This window comes from Protopterus annectens, chromosome 1.part2, assembly GCF_019279795.1.
Source record: "Protopterus annectens isolate FY-2018-M chromosome 1.part2, PAN1.0, whole genome shotgun sequence".
In the NCBI taxonomy this organism is placed as follows: domain Eukaryota; kingdom Metazoa; phylum Chordata; order Ceratodontiformes; family Protopteridae; genus Protopterus; species Protopterus annectens.
The window spans coordinates 215,055,735-215,076,983 of NC_056727.1; the positions used below are offsets into that span (position 1 = coordinate 215,055,735).

At 40.5% G+C, this 21,249-nt stretch overlaps 1 protein-coding gene across 1 annotated transcript in view; it reads left to right on the forward strand.

The window, feature by feature from the left end:
• The window catches only part of LOC122788674, a 341,452-nt gene that overhangs the window by 201,209 nt on the left and 118,994 nt on the right, over positions 1-21,249 (forward strand). Inside the window, exon 5 of the mRNA XM_044055573.1 lies at positions 10,192-10,336. Coding sequence (XP_043911508.1) covers positions 10,192-10,336 — 145 coding nt within the window. The remainder of the gene's footprint in view (positions 1-10,191; positions 10,337-21,249) is intronic.

Consider the following 21,249-nt stretch of genomic DNA (forward strand, 5'->3'; position numbering starts at 1 on the left):
TTCCTGCTTGGAGTTTGCATGTTCTTCCTGTGTCTCTGTGGGGGGGGGGGTCCTTCCACCTCTAAAAAACATGCTGAGTGTTTTCATCTTAAACTCACCAATGAATAGAGCTGTGGGCAGCAGCACCCTAGATTCTACATGGTGCCCTATAGGGGGAACAGTTGTACAGACCAACTGCTTTGGGCATCTACTGTGATTTGCAGTATCCTCAAAATAGGAGAACACGGATCACAGACTGAGCACCGTGGCTGTAGGTGATTCAGTCATGTTGACTCATGTTGACTAATGTCGCCAAAATGGGCATGGGTAGTTACCTGTGATAAGTGGATTGAGGACCTGGCCTACTCTGACCTATGCCAGGGACCTATGCTAATGGTGGGAGGGTGTATGTGCCCTTACTGGCCAGTGTTTACCCGACATAAAGCCTAGCAGCTCTGGTTGCCCAGGATAGCTCTGCTGAGCAAAAAGCTGGACATAAAATTAATCAACCTGTCAAACATGGATTGACTGACAGGACTCAGCTTGAAAGTAGATGACATGATATGGAAGAGGCTGGATATCCTATCCAGGAGATATGATGGAAGGGCAGTGCAGTGAAGCCACTTGGCTTAGGATCCAGGGTCTACTACTGAGGAGGAGGAGAACAGGCTAGAAATGGTGTGGGACTTATGGTGAGAGAGAGAGACTTCAGAGGGTAGTGAGGGACATTATCAGAATTAGTGACAGACTTATGGCAATCAGTAATGATAGGCTAGTATTCATAATCCCAGCTTATGCTCCACAGCAGGGTTGTGATAGTGAGGAAAAGAGTGCATTCAGATAGGAGTTACAGGACTTACTAGGTAAAGTAGGACAACATGAATTGGTGTTGATAATGGGTGACTTGAATACACATATCGGGATAGACAGAACAGGAAATGAGGACTGGCTAAGGTTCAGAATGAGAGGCAGTCACAAGGTCACATACAAGAGTGGCCAACATGCAAATCAGGTAGATGTCCTCCTAGTAAGGAAAGGGCACTGGGGCAGAATCAATGATTGCTGAGTCATCCCCAGTGAAACAGTCAGCCCACAGCATAAATCAGCTGCAAGCATTGGTCAGAGAAGGCTCTAAAGTCAGCAAAGACCTGTTGACTGGAGAGAAAGTACAACAGTTCAAGGAAATACTCAGGACTCTAGCACCCCAAGAAAAGGAGGAAATAGGTGGAGTTGAAAAAGAATGGTAGCACCTCAAAACAGCATGTGTGGGGACTACAGAACTGATATGTGGCCAAGCCAGGTATGGAAATAAGGTACATAAGGAAAGCAGGTGGTGGAATACAGAAGTCCAGAAAGAAAAAAAGGCGTGAGGAAAAAGTGGGAGATAGAAAATACCGACCAGGGTAGGCATACTGATTGGCTAACAAAGAAGCTAAGAAAGAAGTCGCAATAGTAAAGAATAGGGCATTGGAGGCACTTTACCAACTTCTGGAAAGTGACTCAGTAGGTGGCACAAAGAAACTATATCACTTTGCAAGGCAAAGAAAGAATGATAAAGAAGATAGTCAGACACCTTTACTAAGGGATGTCAGCAACAACCTGCTCACCAGTCCATAGGACATCAAAGGCAGATGCAAGGAGTATTTCCAGCAGCTTCTGAATGAAGAAAACCCCTCAGAAGCTGTACTGCCCCAGAAATAGCCTACGATGAGAGAAGAAGAAAAGCCCACCCTAGAAGAAGTAAGAATAGCACTAAGGAAATTATGTCAGGGAAAACAGCAGGCTCAGATGAGGTCACAACAGATATGATAAAGACACTGGGTGTGATAGGGCAGAAATGGCTCCTGAGGGTACTCATAACAGTATGGAGAGAAAGGCGAATCCCAGATGTCTGCAGAATAAGCATATGTGTGCCAGTGTACAAGAACAAAGGGGGCATCCACAACTGTGGGCAGTACATAGGCATGAAACTCCTGTCACACTGCATGAAATTTCAGGAGATGGTGACTGATAAACGGATATGCAGAGCAGTAGAATGTAACATAGGAGATGAGCAGTTTGGATTCACATCAGAATGCAGTACAACTGACTCAATGTTTGCAATGAAACAGATAGTTGAGAAGAAGATAGAGATGAAGAAAGAATTCAACTAGGCATTCCTAGACTTGGAGAAAGCATATGACAAGGTCCGAAGAAAGGTAATTTATGCAGTACTGCTGTGGTTCAAAGTCCCAGAAACACTGGTAGAATTAGTGCAGGCTATGTACAAGTACCCACTGACTTGAGTACAAATAGTGGTTGGTCTCACAGAGGGGTTTCCAGTGGGAGTGGGTGTGCACCAGGGTTCAGCTGTGAGACCAGGTGTTCATACTGGTGATGGACTACACTAGCAAAAAGGTCAGAGGGGACAGATCAACAAAGTTGCTGTATGCAGATGATATGGCATTACAAGCAAACTCTGAGCAAGAACTTCAGCAAAGGATAGGGGGATGGAATGCAAAACTAAAGTCACATAGGATGAAACTAAAGTCACATACGATGAAACTAAGCATAGATAAAACAATGTTAATGGCAGCAAATTGGGGAAATCAGTAGAAACTGAGAATTCAGATAACAGGGAAGATAGTGGATAGGTAAATAGCTTCAAGTATCTGGGAGGGGTACTTGAGAAGAAAGGAAGTCTGAATGAACAGGTCAAAGGTAGAATCAGAGGGACTGCAGTCAACTGGCATAGAGTCTCAGGTACAGTCTATGAATGAAGAATGCCAAAGAAGCCAAAAAGCAAGGGGTACAAGACAGTGGTGTGACCAATACTACTGTATGGTACATAAATCTGGGCAGTATAGGCAGAGCAGATGAGGAAGCTAGAGGTGATGGAAATGAAGTGCCTAAGAAGGGTGATAGGATGCACATTGTGGGACAAAGAAATGAGGACATATGAGCCAAAGCCAAAGTAGCTTTAATTGCAGAAAATATCAAAGATAACAGATTACAGTCATTTGGACACATGTTAGGAAAAGTAGAAGACAATCTGGTGAAGAAGATTTGGGACAGACACGGGGAAGGTAAGAGAACATCCAACAAAGAGTTAGATGAATTGTGTGAACGAAGATTTGTGACAGTCAGCCATGAGTGTTGAAGAAGGCAGGAGTGCGGCCTTGAATCGAGAGAGATGGTGACAGTCAACACGATACTCCATCCCCATGCAGAAAATGGGAAAAGGGGGCTGATGATGATGATGATGATCATCATCATATGTAACTTAAATGTGGAGCTTTCCTCGATGGGCCTCCACTGAAAATGGGTTTTACCTTGTTGGATTTTTCATGATCAACAAAACAAATAAATAATGGGTATCTGGTGATGTACACTCAGGTGTGACCTGTTATGAAGATGCTTAGACACAGAGTGCATCAGCATTCAAGCTTTTTCTGACAGAGATTCCTCACAAAGTCAAGGTCACATGACATCCATCTTCAGGGCCAACTATATTCACCGAGAGAAGGGGAATCTACTTAAACTTACTTATTGTTTCAGCAAGAAATAGCGAATTTCAGAACATCAAAGTAGGAAGGTCTCAAATTTTGTGCATTGATTGACCTGTGTCATCAGAGAAGAGGGAGAATATGAGTTTTACTTTGGTTTTCCATTTTCTTCATCTTCATCTTCTCTGAGTTTGTGAGACAACAGAATTCAAATATTTAGAGAATAGGGTGTGGGAGTTTGTCTGTACATCAGGAATTTTTTTGTTTTTATTTTAGAGCAGTGTTGCAAAGGAATAAAACCCTAACAGCCTATGTGACCTGGGTTTGATTAGCAGCTTGGGTGTATGAGGCAGTGGTAGGGAGGAGATGGCATTCTCATTCTGTGGGATGGCGGTCACCTGGATGTTCCCCATGTATGATCTATGGTGGAGGCTGGGAAAGCAGAGGGGGAATGGTCCAAGGAGGGGATGGGGGTGGTCATTGGCTGAATTATTACAGAGGTTGGATGATATATCAGCACATCCCCATTGCACACCTGCCTCTCAGACATACAGGCAAATGCAGCTGAGGGGAATGAAGGTATTTCATAACAGAAATACCCTCCATGGCAGCAAATGAGAAGTGATGCCAAGTTGCCCTATGTTCTGTATCAGCCCAAACCTGACAGATGCAGAATGGGGAGATTATGAGAGATAGGCAGACCAGACAAAAATAGGGGCACCACATTGATGATCAAATGCATGGGAGGGCAAAAAACAACAAAAAAAAAAAAACAAAACAAAAAAAAATTGCTTTTGTCTTTTTGATGACTTTAGGAGTGTCACTTTTTTAAATTGTGACCTCCAAAGACATTACAGTTTTAGTTTTGATTAACCCCATGTCTGCAGAACCTGGAGATATTTTGTTTGACTGGTCAGGCTTCTTACACAGATGTTTTCAATTTCAGCAATATATGTGTGAATACATACTTTTAGCACTGTAAGACCTTGGCTGTTCTGTCTCTTCAAGATCTCTAGATAAAACTAAATGTTTATTTTGTTTTGTAAAACTTCAGAATTTTTTATGTCTATTTTCATTCTGTTTCTTCAAGAACCAAATGATTTTCTGCCCATCATAGTGCTTTTATGCTTACTGCTTCTTTTTTAGAAACATTACTTCTGCTGTCTCACTGAGTTCATAACTAGACAGCATCTTTTATTTTAGTCTTTTTCCCCATCAAAACTGAGAAAAGACTTACACCTTGGTATGGTGAATATTTGAGAAAAGAGAGAGAACCATCTGTATCTGATGAAATAATTCATTTTCTATCATTGCATGTTAGTTTGTACCACTCTAATCACTTCATTACTTTGCTGGTAATGTGGATTTGAGTTCATGTGCTCAAATTCACACCAGGGGCAAATGTATGAAGTCCAGTGCTTGAATATTGTGAAACATTGTCTGATGCAATCTGTTCTGGTATACCATAATGTAAAAAAAAAATTTTTGAAAGTATTTATGGCTGTAACACTTGTCATTTCATTTAGCTCTAGATCTCCTCAATATTTAGAATAGTAGTGTGTACATAATAAATTGGGATGCTGTTGGGACTGGAGCAAATCATCTCCTACTGACATAATGTTTATTTATGAAAACATCTCTTTGGCATCTGTGTTATGGAAATCTGTACAAATCACACAGTTTTGAAACCGTTTCTCCTTATATTTACTCTGCTATTCTGTGCCAAAGTAAAGGCCTTGTGTTTTTCTTTGCATTTAGTCATGCCTAAATATTATTTACTTATTTAAAAAGTGTTGCTCTGACTTGAAATTATGTCTTTACTTTGAATATAAGTCCTTGTACATATTGCATTTCCTCTATATGAAGACATTTGCTCTAACCAATCCCTCAAAATAACTTCATTCAGCTGTTGCATCTTCGTCTTCTTGAACATCTTCTGAAGCTCATTTAGTTTATCAGAAGACATAGATGAAGTCAAAACCGCCCAGAGTACTTCTAAGTGCTGTCCCAGCAGATCCTGTTCATGCTCCCCTAAGAAAAAGCATAGTGGTTACAAACATTTGCTTTCCATGTTGTTTTGTATTTTGAAACCATGTTTATTTGGGAGGACAGACTAGAAATGGTATGGGGATTGTTGTGAGGGAGTGGCTTCAGAAGACAGTGATGTATGTCATCAGAATTAGTGGCAGACTCATGACAATCAGACTCCAGGATAAGGACAGGGCAGTATTCTTAGCCTCAGCTTATGTTCCACAGCAGGGTTGTGACAGCAAGGAAACGACTGCATTCAAGCAGCAGTTGCAGAACCTACTAGAAAGAGGCAGAGCAACATGAGTTGGTGTTGATAATGGGGGACTTGAATGCACATATCAGGACAGACAGAGCAGAATATGAGGACTGCCTAGGTCCACATGGGTTGGACAACAGAAAAAAAGAGGGAGAGGCCATTCTAGACTTCTGTCTGGAAAACGGCATGGCATTGGCCAACACATGGTTCAGCAAGACAGACACATACAAGTGTGTCCAACATGTAACTCAGTTAGCCTTCCATCTGGTAAAGAACGGTCACTCAGTGGGAATCAGTGATTGCAAAGTCATACCCAGCAAAACAGTTATCCTACAGAATAAACCACAGGTTACCACAATCAGCTGCAGGCAGTGGTAAGAGAATTCTCTAAGGTTAACAGAGATTAGGCTGAAGACCAGGAAGTTGACTGAGAAAGCACAAGAGTTCAATGAAATACTCAGCTCTACAGCACCTTAGAGGGAAGAGGAAATAGGTGGAGTTGAAGAAGAATGGCAATGTCTCAAAACAGCATGTGTGAGGACTATACAACTGATAAGCGGTTGAGTCATGTATGGAAATAAGGTACATAAGGAAAGCTGGTGGTAGTATGCAGAAGTCCAGGAAATCATAAAAAGAAGAAGACATGCAGGAAAACAAGGGAGACAGAAAAGACAGACCAGGCTAAGAAGAAATACTGGTTTGATAACAAAAAGGCTAAGAGTTCAGTTGAAGCAGTGAAGTATTAGAGGCACTATACCAGCTTCTGGAAAGTTAGACAACAGATGGCACAAATAGACTCTATCAAAACTACAAGACAAAGACTGGAAGATAAAGAAGATAGTCATCAGACACCCTTCTTAAGGGATGCTTGCAACAAACTACTCACCAGTCCAGAAGACATCAAAGGCAGATGGAAGGAGTATTTCCATCAGCTTCTGAATAAAAAAAAAAAAAAACACAAAGTGTACTGCCCCAGACACAGCCTACAATGAAAAGAAGAACTGGAGGCCACCACTGAAGAAGTAAGAACAGCTCTAAGGAAAACAAAGTCAGGGAAAGTAACGGACTCAGATGAGGTCAGATAAGATGTTGAGAGAGTTAGGGCAGAAATGACTCCTGAGGGTACTCATAGCAGTATGGAAAGAAGGGTATATCCTAGATGACTGGAGAATAAACATTCTAGTTCCACCATACAAGAAAAGTGGGGACATTCACAACTGTGGACAGTATAGAGGTACCAAACTACTGCCGCACTACAAGAAAGTTCTGGAGAGGGTGATTGATAAGTGAATATGCAGGGTAGTAGAATGTAAGATGGGAGTTGAACAGTTCAGATACAGAACAGGATGCAGTACAACCAAGCCGATATTTGCAGTGAGACAGATAGTTCAGAAAAAGCCAGAGATGGGGAAAGAGTCCAACCAGATATGCCCAGACTTGGAGATAGCATATGACAAGGTACAAAAAAAGCTGATATGAGCAGTCCTTTAATGGTTTAAAATCCCAGAGACATTGGTAGAATTAGTGCAGGATATGTAAAAAGAACCAATGTCAAAAGTACAAACAGTAAAAAAACAAACAGGCTGTGCTTCGTTCCTAGGAGAAAATAAATCCAGAAATACTCGCCATAGTAGAAAAAATCTTGTTTAATAGGACGAAAATCCACCAACATCACACACAACAGATACATGCCACCTGCTATCTGTTGTGTGCGGCGCTGGTGGATTTTTCGTCCTATTAAACAAGATTTTTTCTACTGTGGCAAGTATTTCTGGATTTATTTGCTTCTAGGAATGAGGCACAGCCTGTTTGTTTTTCTGCAGTTTGTTTCAGTTGGTTTTCTACAAGTACAAATAATGTTTGGACTCATAGATGGTTTCACAGAGGCAGAGGGATTAGGTGTGTATCAGGGTTCAACTTTGAGCCCACTGCTGTTCATAATGGTGATAGACTACATTAGCAAACAAGTCAGAGCGGACATAGCAATATAGTTGCCATATATAGATGATGTGGCATTACAGGCAGACTCTGAAGAAGAACTTCGGCAAAGGATAGGGGAATAGTATGCAAAACTCAAGGCACAAGGAATGAAACTGACTACAGATGTAATGGCAGCAAATGGGGGAAAGCAGAAAAAACTGATAATTGAGACAGAATGATAAATAGTGGAACAGGTTAACTGCTTAAAACACCTGAGATTTGTGGTTGAGAAGAAGAGAAGTCTGAATGAGGATGTCAAAGCTAGAATCACAGGGACTGCAGCCAATTGGTATAGAGTGTCAGAGGTAGTGTATAACAGAAGATACAAAAAAGCTGAAATGCAAGGTGTACAAAACAGTAGTGTGACCAGTACTACTGTTTGATACAGAAAACTGGGCAGTGAAGGCAGAGCAGTTCAGGAAGTTAGAGGCGGTATAAACAATGTGACTGAGAAGCACTGTAATATGCAAACTGTGGGACTGATGAAGAAATGAAAACACCTGAGCAGAAGCCTAAATAAATCCAATTGTAGAGAAGGCAAAAAAAACAGGTTATAGTGGTTTAGGCACATGAGCAGGAAGCAGAAAACTTCAGATGACATGGTATGCATTCCTATAGTAGTTATACCAGTTTAAACACTTGTTACTATTTCACTGTCTGTAACCTTAGAAAGCAAAGCTCTCTGCTTCATTAGAATGAGCTGCGCTAACTGGAATCCTACTTTAGTTAAGACTGGATCAAACGTTTTGCACTGCTAGCCTAACTTAAGATTTGCACAACTGTAGCTGGTAGATGCACTTCAGATATGCTCAGGCATTCAAAGTTGTGACATATACAGTCCATATGATTCATGAAAGAACATATGGAGCTTGTATCTCTATGAATCATTTATATTTACCTCCTTGCATATTGCTGGAATAAGTGCATCTCCTTTATGTGCAATGTATCTTCTTTAACAATTCTTTTTTTCTGTGATGTAAGTGCTCAAATCCAAGAAATATGGGAATAGTGTTTTGGAACTGTCTTTCTCCTTGTAATGTTGAAAAATGAAACAGAAAGCAAACTACAGCCAACCAAACTTGAAATATGAAAAACAAATAAAAATAATAACAGCATGACCACGCAGGACTAATTCACCATAACATTTATTGAACACCTTTGTCTAGATGAAAAGACTTCATCAGAATGACAAAACACAAAGGAAATGAAACACTTATAAAATATACACCAAGAATAATTATTTCACACTACTGTGTTTCTCTTTCAAAGTACAATTGATGGACACATACTCATTTAACCCTGGTGAGTTCTTTTTAAGTAAAATATTTTGTCAGTCCCCCCCCCCATACTGATATTGAACCTTCTCTAACACAAAACAGCAAACCTTATTAAAATCTGGGCAAACAAATATGTGTTTCGCTCAATCATTGTTGCTGTCATTTTTTCTTGCAGCATACATGTGGTGGTATATCCTGTCCCTCAATGTTGCTGAAGAAAGGAAAAAGGCAAACATTTAGTTTTAGTGAACAAAACAAGTATTTGCCATTTCTCCAAGTGATGGATACCGTAATGCTAAATTGCAGGGAGTGCAGCTGCTCATGTCTTTAATGATGGTGGTGGGTGATGGTGGAGAAATATCCTCGCTCCAGAATAAAACAATTGTTTGACAAAATGTACATTCTACACCTAGTAATTGGTATCACGTGCATTGACGTGCATTGATTTGAAGATACCTTATAAACTTCAGTGATACACATATAGATAGCCGCAGCTGAGTTTAAAATTTTGTAAAGCATAAATAAATCCGTATGAAACTCAGTGTCATAATACATGCATAGGAGGTATGTTTGGTATCAACAAAATGTCATATAATTCTCTATAATATAATATAATATATTTCTATTATAGTTCTCTTTGATAGTAATATTGTTTGTTTTATGAAAATGGATCGAGGATAATACCTTCTGGTTAGTCACTAACTTTGATTTGTATATGGAATATTTCAGGATTATTATACTTAATGCTATTTTAGATCTAACCAATGTCTCTTCTACCACAAAATATATGTTTGTTGAAACTAAAAAAATCATTGGCATGTACATTTACAAAGAATAGCTACTGTGGTGTGTATTCCTTCTGTGATAATAAAATGTTAGCTGTAAATCTCTGTTATATTTGTGTTGCAAAAATACACTGTTAGAAGGTTGTTCTTTATTCAAAATTATTGAAAAAGATTTGCCCATTAGGGAGATCCATAAACAGATAGTCAAGGACATGTATCATTGGGGCTTTTCTCTCAGGACACAGCTGAAAATGGGCCACTGGCCCAGTCAGACTTTTCTGGTGAACAAATGTAAAACAAATAAATAAATGTAGTAAAATAGCACTAAATATATGCTTAACTGTATGTTGTTTATAATACAGTCCACTATAAGACTTATATACTTTTTTTTCTTTCAGGTACCTTGTTGCTGCACTGGTGTTTCTTGTTGGCATAGCTGTCACAAATTATGTTACCCTCTTCATTTCCCACCGAGCTCTCCATTCTCACAGTACATGGTTACAGAGCTTTCACAAAACAGATATATGGCTCATCAGAATTCTTGTATGTTAATTCATTAGTATTTTTACTTTTGAATATTGTCAGTATTTGCAATTTTATTTCAGTCTTGAAATATTAATGAAAGCAGACAGCAGCAGTACCTGTCCGAGTACACTTCCTGAATTATTGGTTATTACATGGAAACATACATGACAGTCTGTGCCATCTTGTTTTACCTCATCTTTTCATTTACCTATATGAATGTGCAAGCTGTGGGTCATACTTACCAAACCGTTCAAATTCATGCTGCTCCCAAGAAATGTCTCATTTTAGTTCCCATATTCATAGGAATTCTAGTTCCCATAGTCATAGGAATAAGTCACAGAAATCACAGGAAATACAAGGCAATTGAGTCATGTGACCATTCACACCCTGCCAGTATCTAACCTTAGACTGTACCTCATTTTTCAAGGAGGAAAATGCCAGTCAAACTGGGGTGCATTTTGAATAATCATCTAATCATCCACTTTATTTTGAAGGAAGATAATGTGTCACACCGCTTGATTTGTGGTAGGAGTCTATTTCAAAGGTGGGGGAGGTGCTGCATAAAGAACCTATCTTGCTACTGTGTTTTATGTATTTTGCTGATGAAAATGTATATCCCTGGTTCTGGTATTTGTGGGATTATTTGATTTGTGTAGATAGAAATGACCCAGGAACACTGGATCCCTAATGGCATGGAAGGCAGGGCATAGCTTTGCTCTCACAAGTCTATAAGATACTGAATAAAGAGACAGTGCTTCTAGCCATTTCTGGTATCTTAGTGTTTTTAAACCGGTGATCTTCTTAGTTTGGAATGTGTTGGGTCTTTCTAGTTGTTTTATATGTCTAGTGCGAAACATACCAAAGGGGGCATTGGATTAAATAACTACTCTAATCAATTATGCGAGGAGATGTAGCTCAGTGGTAGTACATATGTTTTGCATGCATGGGGTCCTGGGTTCAATCCTCCACCATCTCCATAGCAATTATCCTGTCATTTACAAATGAAAAAATGTGGCTAGGCTGAAACTATACAGCCGGGTATTTTATCCTGTCATATATAAATGGAAAAATATGGTTAGGCATAAAATGGCCTGTAGGAGCCAATAGCCTAGTAATCACCTGTGTAGTCATGCTGAATATGGGTGGGGGGCAATGACCTGTTTAGAGCTGGATGATATTCCTTTGGCATTTGGTTGGGCTAAGCAGAAAATCTTTGGTAACATATCTAAATACGATCATAAATTCTTTTTTATAAGACCAGTTGCTCCTACTGCTATTGGAACTATGGGTATCTTTCTTCTACATGGCTCTCATTTCTGCCTGCAGATCAAGGTATTTTATGACTTTATGTCTCTCTGTATGCAAGACATTGTAGTCACTAGGTGTGGTGATTTCACTGATCAATGCTACTTTTGTCTTCTTTTCTTGGACCACTATATCCAGTTTTCTAGCATCTATCTTTTGAACTGTTGGTATTGGGTGGTCCCATGTGATATAAACTTCATAATTTTCTATGATTCTTTGTGGCTCATGTTTCCAGTGTTTTTCAGCCACTTTGATACCATAATGTTTGCACAATATCCAGTGTAACAATCTCACCACATTATTATGCCTTTCAGTATACAGTCCCCCTGCCATTGGTGCATCGCACCCAGCAACAATGTGTGTGACTGTTTCCAATTCGGTTTTACAAAACCTATATATGTGTGTTTCTCCCACATGTTCAGTTGGACTTTGTAAACCAGCGTGTATGTAGCCCACTATTTGAGCTGCCAATATTAACCTTTTATTTCTTGATGTGAATTCACCTCTCCTTAACCATTCCTGCATTCGTTCTTGATCAACATGAGGCTCACCAGAAGTTTTCTATACTTGCAACTGTATTTATGTTTTTTCCACATTTCTTGCCTTCTCATCTGGTCCTTCACCTTATATTCTTTCTTTTGTTTTTTAGCCCATTCAGTTGCTGCCTGTTTTTTATCTACTTCTGGTTTGATTTCCATTCTTGCTTGACGTCAATATGCCTCTGCTAAATTAAGCAGAGATGTCATCTTAGATTTATTCTCCTCATGTTTCAAAACTTTGACTACATTTGGATCCTGTGAGGTCAGCAGATTTGTGTGAAGTCCCATGATTGCAGATTTATACATGTAATCAGTTTCAAGGAGACCCATCCCTCCTTTGGAACGGGGAATAAATAATCTTGATATACACTGATTTTTATAAATCATTTGGTGTGCATGAAGTATACTTCTTGTTTTAATATCCAATCTATCCTACCCTTTTTTGGGGCCAATGAATCACTCAAAAATTGTAAGTTAGGACAGGAAGAGCAAATTGATTTATGGCTTGGATCTTGTTCCTAGATGTCAATGCTGTTTCCAGGATTAATTTAAGTCTTCTAAAATACTCCTTACTGAGCTTTATTTGCATTTGTTCATGTTTTATTGTATTTCTACCTCTATAACTGGACAGATGTCCACCTATACAGATTAGCATATCTGAATGAATCACATACTCATTCTATACAGCTTTAGCTCAACCGACCCACATATAAAAAATGCCCAGCAAACACACCTCAAATTATCCAGTTCTCCTCTTTGGAAACATACACTCTAACCCAGGTCCTAACCAAAACTCCACCTGTTTACATACTAACTCCAGTGTATAAAAACATCTGGCCAATACCCACATTAAAAGAGACCAACTAAAGCTTATCAATATCAGTTCAAGAAGCATACTCAATAAGGTAATTGACTTTCATTCATGGGGTTTTACGTCATACATTTCATCTCCTCTCAGTTGATGTTTACTCCCCTCTGAGTGGAGCATACTTAAAAATGATAGGAAGATCAAAAAAGCTGGAAGAGGGTGGCCCTACTTTACTCCAGTTCAATACAACTACCCCCTACTCTCAGTCTATCTACCATTTCAATAATGCTGATCTGCTTATACATTATCCTGGGTAACCAACAATATCTTCTTAAGAAACTATAATCTTGGGAGATTTCAACATAGACTAGGACTTAATAGTCACAGGTATGCTTCAGCACTCTATAAACCTTTACAACTTCACTCAACTAATCATTACCCCCACAAGTCATAATAAAAGTAGTACTAAGACCACCACTTTATACTGGATACTAACATCTGTTTCCATTAAAATTACATCTTCTGGAACACTCCCTGACACCATTAGTAATCAGCCCCTAAACTATGCTAACAGACCCTCCTTATCCACCACAAAACAGCATCACTTTATCAATGTATGGAACCCAACATAATCTGAGAAAATACTTTTGTAGTGGCATTAAAATCATGTAACTGGAATCCTCTTAAATATCTTTTATTTGATGAAACAGCACTGTTATTTAACCATTTTTTTTATTTGCATTCTATACATAATGGTTCCATAGGGAGTGTGAAGAAGTGAGGTATTGCTAGTATTGCTAGTATCAGGAGAAGTAAGACAGTGCATGTGTGGCATATGTAAATAGTTTTGTGCCATTTGACTGTCACATTGATTTGTACAACTGCTTGCATTAAAAATGTATTTGTAAAAGTTGCTTATGTTAAAAAAACTGCAACAGAATCTTAACAGATTTCCGAAGGTGAATTGGGCCATAGTCAGGTGACTAGATGTGATGTCATTCTATAACCAGCTGAAGGACGGAACTCTGGCAGCAGCAGTTTGTTGTTTGCTTTTTTGTTTTTCTGGAATATGATATAAATTATCTATGTCAGTTATCACAGTTCAGTAGTAATAGTTAGTTGTACAGTTCATTTAGTGAGTGTGTAGTATTTAATCTTGCCTTGCAATACTAAGTGTGTTAACAGAGGGACAGTTTCTCTTTAGTTCAGTTAGGAAGAGTCAGTGAGATTAATTAGTGTTATTTCTTTTTGTACTTCTGTGAGATTCTATCCAACTGTGTTATTTGTATATTTCCTGTGATCAAAAACTTTGTTGTTTATTGTAACTAAATATCAAGTATTCTCCTGTTTAATATTTTATTATCAAATATTAAATATTTTATACCTTTTCATTGTGGCTGGACTTTTAGAGAATACTTTTAACATCTTGAGAGTACTTGTACTTATTTTAGTGATACTGTGGCAACTCTGATAAGACTTACTGCTTCAGTCACACTCTACCATTTATATCAGTATTAAGTTGACACAGTATAATTGGTTACCCTTTATAAGAGCCTTAGAGTATTTGACTGGTGGCAGCAATCTACCTTGTAATATGGAGAGGGGGGAGCACAGCTGGTGAATCCATGTCAGCCTTTCCCAGATGTGTCTGTGTGAAAAATCAGATATTCAAGTGTGTGTGTCAGATACTTGGAACTGTGACACAGTGCTACAAGGTGAGTCTTGTTTGGGATCTGTATAGACAGAGGGTCCAGTCCCAGTGGAGCATGTTCCCTGTGTGTTCTTGAGGGAAATTGTGCTTGATGCCATGAACTGCATTTGAAATACTGTATAAATCCATTCCTGTCTTTAGTGACCACCTCTCACTGGGGTTAGTGATGAGGACTGGGGTTCCTTGATTACTGGCCTGGGATAAAGAGGGGTTGTCACATATTGGTGTCATAGCTGTGGGATATTAATTGAACTTCAGTAGCCTGTAAACAGTTGTCACTGAAAGTGTGTGTATTCTCAACAGCCACAAGGTAAACATTCAGAGTTTCATAATAGTTTTATTTATTTTTGTTAGTAAGTTTAGTCAGGGAAAGCAGGCAAAGATGTTAACAGAGGATTATAACAAGCTGACAAAGAACCAGTTGGCCAAGGTGTGCAAAGCCAAAGGACTGACGCATGCTAACATGACTAAAGAGGATATAATTTCAGCCTTAATCATAGCTGCAGCATGGTCCAGTAACCAGGGAGACAGCTAGTCCAGTGATGGGGATGTACAGCCTTCATAAACAGAACAGTTCACCTTTTCCTCAGAGGAATTAAAAGTCCATCTGGAGTTAAACAGACTTAAACTGGAGACTGAAGAAAAGGAGAAACAGCGTCAGTATGAACTGGAGGCCAAACTTTTAGAGACTGAAGAGAAACTCAGTATTTGGAGGCTGAAGAAAAGGAGAAACAGCGTCAGTATGAACTGGAGGCCAAACTTTTAGAGACTGAAGAGAAACTCAGTATTTGGAGGCTGAAGAAAAGGAGAAGCAGCGTCAGCATGAAAAGGAGATACTGACTCTGTGACATGGTCCTGGAGGTAATGGGGAAGGGAATAACCAGACCCAAGAACCAATAAAGACCAGACCCCAGAAGCAATAAAGGTCAGTAAATTTCTTCCACAATTTAAAAATTATACTGATTTTGATAGTTTTTTTTTCATATATTTGAAACGGTATGTAAACAGTATGATGTTGACCAAGAGCTCTGGGTACTGTTCCTGACCCCCTTACTCCATGGTAAAGCTGTAACTGCTGTTTCTAAATTTTCTGATACTGACTGTTTCAATTATGAAAAAGTCAAACAATGTTTACTAGACTGTTTTAAGTTGACGTCTGAAGCATACAGAAAAAAGTTTAATTAGCATAGATACAAGGCAGATGAAAGTGTATACAATTATATTACTGAGTTAAGCACTTACTTTCATAGGTGGATGAGTGGCTGTCAAGTCACCACTTGTTAAAGGCTGCCAAACCTTTTGGTGAGGGAACAAGTCCTTAGCACTTTGCCTGAGGACATGAGAATCTGGTTGACAGACAGAGAATGTAACTCTGCAGATAACCTGGGGAGAAAAGGGGATCTCTACTTTTCAAGCAGGGCATCACTGCACAAGTAGGAGATAACCAGTGCTGCTTATGGATATAAGGGAACCCATGGTGGGCAGTCTAAACCACTCAACAGAGTCCAGCAATAACAGGGAAAGCCACTAGTTCAGGTACATGGCCAGGATCAAGGGTTAGTTTTAAATGTAACCAGGGGGCCATGTAACATATAAATATCCACTGAAGCAAAGTGGGGAACAAAAGGTGAGGGAGCCAGCAAGTGGGAAGAACCACCTGCCAGTGGTAAGTGGTCTGGAAACAACAGAGGTATCAACCTATCACCAGAGTTTGTATCCTATCTTAGTGGATGGAAGACAGGCCACTGCTAAGAGAGACACAGTAGTTAAAGATGAGCAGTAATTGCTTGGGCAGTCCACACCAGTTAGAGCTTTAGGAGGGACCCCATTCCAAATACCTTTGGCTAGGGTTCACCTTGACTGGGAGAGTGGAAAAGGGAATAAGCAGGTAGGTGTATTTGAGGATATCCCTACAGATGTCTTAATAGGGAATGATTCTGATAATGTAGTACCTTGTGTGCATGCAGTTACATGCAGTCAGGCTTGGAGATAGGCCATAGGTCTGGTAGCCATAGGGACCCTGACAGACCCCATACCTGAAGCTGTGACTGGTGATGTGGTTATTTCAGGAAGGGAGCTACATTGTAGCAATGAGCCTGAAAGTGAACCACAGCTGCTGGCAGGTACTGATGTTCCCATGGACAAGTTGACTATAAGATCAGAGATGAGTGGTAGTACCCAGGCTGACAGGGAAATTACATTGTCAGAAGACACTAGGCTTCCTGTGGAGGAGGGAGATGGGAAGGGTCACAAAAGTATAGTTGAGACAGGAACAGGTTTTGGACCCTACCTTATGAGGCTTGATGGAGGTAGCTAAAAAGGCACCTGATCCTCAAGGAAAAGGGGAGTCTGTATACTAGAACAAAGGGTAACTGTACAGACAGTGGACCACTGAGGAAGGGCTAGAGGGTGAGGTAATATAGCAATTGGCAGTGCCCAGAGCCTACCATCTGGCACTTCTAGCCATAGCCTATGACATTCGTTTTGCAGGTCATATGGGTACAAAGCTTTCCAAAATTCATATTATGCAGCATTTTTATTGGCGTGGGATTGCAAGGGATGTAACAGGATACTGCAGAACCTTTGAGCCATGCCAAAAGGTAGGGAAGACAGGAGACAAGGCCAAAGCTCTATTGATGCCTTTGCCGGTGACTGAGGAGCCATTTCAGAGGGTAGCTATGGGTATTGTGGGACCTCTGAGTACCCCAAGTTTCACAGAGAAGAAGTATATCCTGGTGGAAGTAGATTATTCTACCAGATACCCTGAGGTGGTGGCTCTGTCCTCCACTGAGGCAGAGAAAGTGGCAAATACTTTGTTAGAGAATTTTCAGCAGGGTAGGTTTCCTGAGAAAAAGACTGACTGACAGAGGTGCCAGTTTTATGGTGGACCTGTTGGCTTGTTTGTGGAAGCATTGTAGGGGGAAGCACCTAACTACTACTCCCTACCATCCCCATACTAATGGCCTTATGTGAAGGTTAAACTCTACACTAAAGACCATGCTACGGGCATTTGCAGACTAGTTTAAGAGGGAGTGGGATAAATATTTGCCCCATCTACTGTTTGCATGCAGAAAGATACCCCAGGAATCCACAGGTTTTCACCATTTGAGTTACTGTATGGGCATAGGTGAGGGGTCCTTTAGATTTGCTTGATTATGAGTGTGAATCCCACAAGGAATCTTTGTGGCATGTCCTAAACCTCAGGACAAGACTTAGGGAACAAATGGGTTTGGCCCAGGAGAACCTGTCAGCAGCTCAACAGCAGGAAAAGGTTTGATATTACAGGAAGGCCCAAGCCCAAGAGTATGCTGTGGGACAACAGGTTATAGTGCTCATTCCTGTCAGACACAATATGCTTCAGGCAGCTTGGGAGGGATGCTTTGAAGTGGTAAGGAAGGTCAGTGATATTAATTACATTAAACCTGCTATGCAGGAGGCAGGGGCACACATTGTGCCATGTAAACATTATGAAGCCTTACCATGATAGGGAGGCCCTGGTGCTGAGTATTTGCAGTTGATGGCAGGAGGTGTCTGAGGGGGATCTGGGGATTGAGCTCCGCAGTGAAGCTCAGAGTGACACCTCTGTGGAAGGGGTAGAAATTACCCTAGTGGCTATCCCCTACCCAGCTGTAGAAATTTGAGCAGTGTTGCAAGAGTTTGGGGGCATGTTCAGTGAGAAACCTGGGTGCACCTACCTGGTGCAGCACCATGTGGATGCAGGACCGCAAAGGCCTATCAAGCACACTCCTTATAGGGTGCCTGAGTGAGTCAGACAGACTCTGAAGGAAGAGATATAGGAGATGCAGGAGCTGGAGGTAATCCAGGATTCCAGTAGTTCCTGGGCCTCCCCAGTGGTGCTGGTACCAAAGAAAGATGGCAGCATCAGATTCTGTGTGGACTACAGTAAATTAAACAGACACACAGAGTCAGATGCTTATCCCATGCTAGGACAGATGAAGCCTTGGAGCAGCTCAGTGAGACTAAGTATCTGACCACTACTGGTCTGACCAAGGGCTACTGGTAGGTGACCTTGAATCCCACAGCTAGAGAGAGGTCAACTTTGTGACCCCTCTTGCGCTATATGAGTTCACAAAGATGCTCTTTGGAATGAAAAATGCCCCAGAACCCTTTCAGAGACTTGTAGATAGTATTTTAGCAGGAACAGGAGATTATGCCCTTGCTTACCTGGATGACATTGCTGTCTACAGCTATTCTTGGCAAGATCACCTTCAGCAAGTCAGGGAGGTTTTGGATAGACTGCAAAGGGCAGGGTTGACCATGAAGCCCAGTAAGTGTCAGGCGGGTATGGCAGAGGTCTCCTTCTTGGGACATAGAGTAGGGAATGGCAAGATTAGGCCAGAATCTGCCAAAGTGGAAGCTGTTCGGGTATGACCTGCTCCTGTTACCAAAACACAGGAGAAGGCATTCTTGGGGACAGCGGGGTACTATAGGACATTTTTTCCCAATTATAGTACAATAGCTGCCCCCCTCACAGACCTGACAGGGAAAAGCAGGCCAGATAAGGAAGTGTGGACCCCAGCCTGCAATCAGGCATTCCAAAAGCTTAAAGGGGCTTTGGGAGGACTCCCTGTGTTAGCCAGTCCAGATTACAGCAAATAATTTGTTGTGCAGGTAGATGTTTTAAACCATGGGGTGGGGGCTGTACTTAGCCAGGTTTCCTCAGAGGTAGAAGAGCATCCAATTGCATATCTCAGCCATAGACTCCAACCCAGGGAAGAAAGTTAGGCAGCTGTAGAAAAAGAATGTCTAGCCATAGGTTCATAGATTAGTTCTAAACTAAGTGCCCTTGCAAGCCTAGCCAATTATCCTTTGTGAGACTCAAACCCTGCACCTTGTGCTTGTAAGGCAAACACCTTAGCCATTAGGCCACTCTCCCAAGTGCAGGCACTGTAGAAACTTTAACCTTATCTAAATGGAAGGAAATTCACTGTGGTTACATATCATAATCCCTTAACATAGCTACATCATGCCAGCCAGCACAATGTCAAGTTATTAAGGTGGAGCCTAGGGTTGCAGGCATATGGCATGATAGTGCAGCACTATAGCGGGGACAGCAATGCCGATGCAGATGGACTTTCAAGATGGGGTATGGGTTAAAGTGTTCCCAGACAAGCCCATTTCTCTCAAGCAATGTTTTTCCAGGGTAACTTGAAAAACTAGCTTGAGTCTTCAAAGAGGGGGGGGAGATGTGGTGATGTGAGGTATTGCCAGCTCTACCAGGAGAAGTAAGACAGTGCATGTATGACACATGTCAACATGGCTGGCTGTAGTTTTGTTGCTTGTATTAAAATGTATTTGTAAAAGTTGCTTATGTTAAAAATGCTCCAACAAAATCTTAACAGTGTTCTGAAGATGAATTGTGCCAGAGTCAGGCGACTAGATGTGATGTCATTCTATAACCAGCTGAAGGACAGAACTCTGGCAGAGGAAGTTTGTTGTTTGTTTTTTTTTCTTGAAATCTGATATAAAGATCTATGTCAGTTATGACAGTTCAGTAGTAGTTGTTAGTTGTACAGTTCAGTTAGTGATTGTGTAGTATTTCATCTTGCCTTGTGGAAGTGAACATGTCAACAGTACATCTTGCCTTCCAGTTCTAAGTGAGTTAACTAGGGACAGTTTCTCTTTAATTCAGTTAGGAAAAGTACAGTGAGATTAGTGTTATTTATTTTTCTGCATCTGTGAGATTCTATTCAACAGTGTTATTTTTATATTTCCTGTGATTGAAAACTCTCTTGTTTATTGCATCTAAATATTAAGTATTTGCCTGTTTTTTATTTTATTATCCATTACTAAATATTTTATACCTTTTCATTGTGGCTGGTCTTTTAGAGAATAATTTTAACATCTTGAGAGCACTTGTACTTATTATAGTGAAACTGTGGCCTTACTGCTTTGGTCATACTCTACCATTTATATCAGTATTAATTTGACACATATAATAGGTTACCCTTTGTATGAGCCTTATGGTATTTGAATGGTGGTGACAATCTACCTTGTAGTCTGGAGAAGAGGTACACAGCTAGTGAATCCATGTCAGTTCTTCTCAGATGTCTGTGTGTGTGTGAAAAATCAGATATTCAAATGTGTGTGTCAGATACTTGGAACTGTGACACAGTGCTCCAAGGTGAGTCTTGTTTGGCATCTGGAGAGACAGAGGGTCCAGTCCCAGTGAAGCATGTTCCCTGTGTGCTCTTGAGGGAAAGTGTAATTGATGCAGAGAGCTGTATTTGAAATGCTGTGTAAATCCATTCCTGTTTTTTAGTGACCACCTCTCACTGGTCAGGATTGGGGCTTCTTGATTACTGGTGTGGGGTAAAGTGGGGCCATCACAGGTAGTTGCAAAGCATGAAGTCCAGGACACTTTTAATGAACCTAGTCCACATTCTAAATTGTTCCAAGGCACTGTCTAGTTAAGTGCCTTGCTCAAGGTTACTTAATAGGCAAATGAAGCTGAGGGACTCAAACCTTGCACCAAAGGAAGTAGCTCATTAACAGCTCACAGCTGTAATCCTCAACACCAACTGCCCAAACTGTTCCTGCAAGAAGA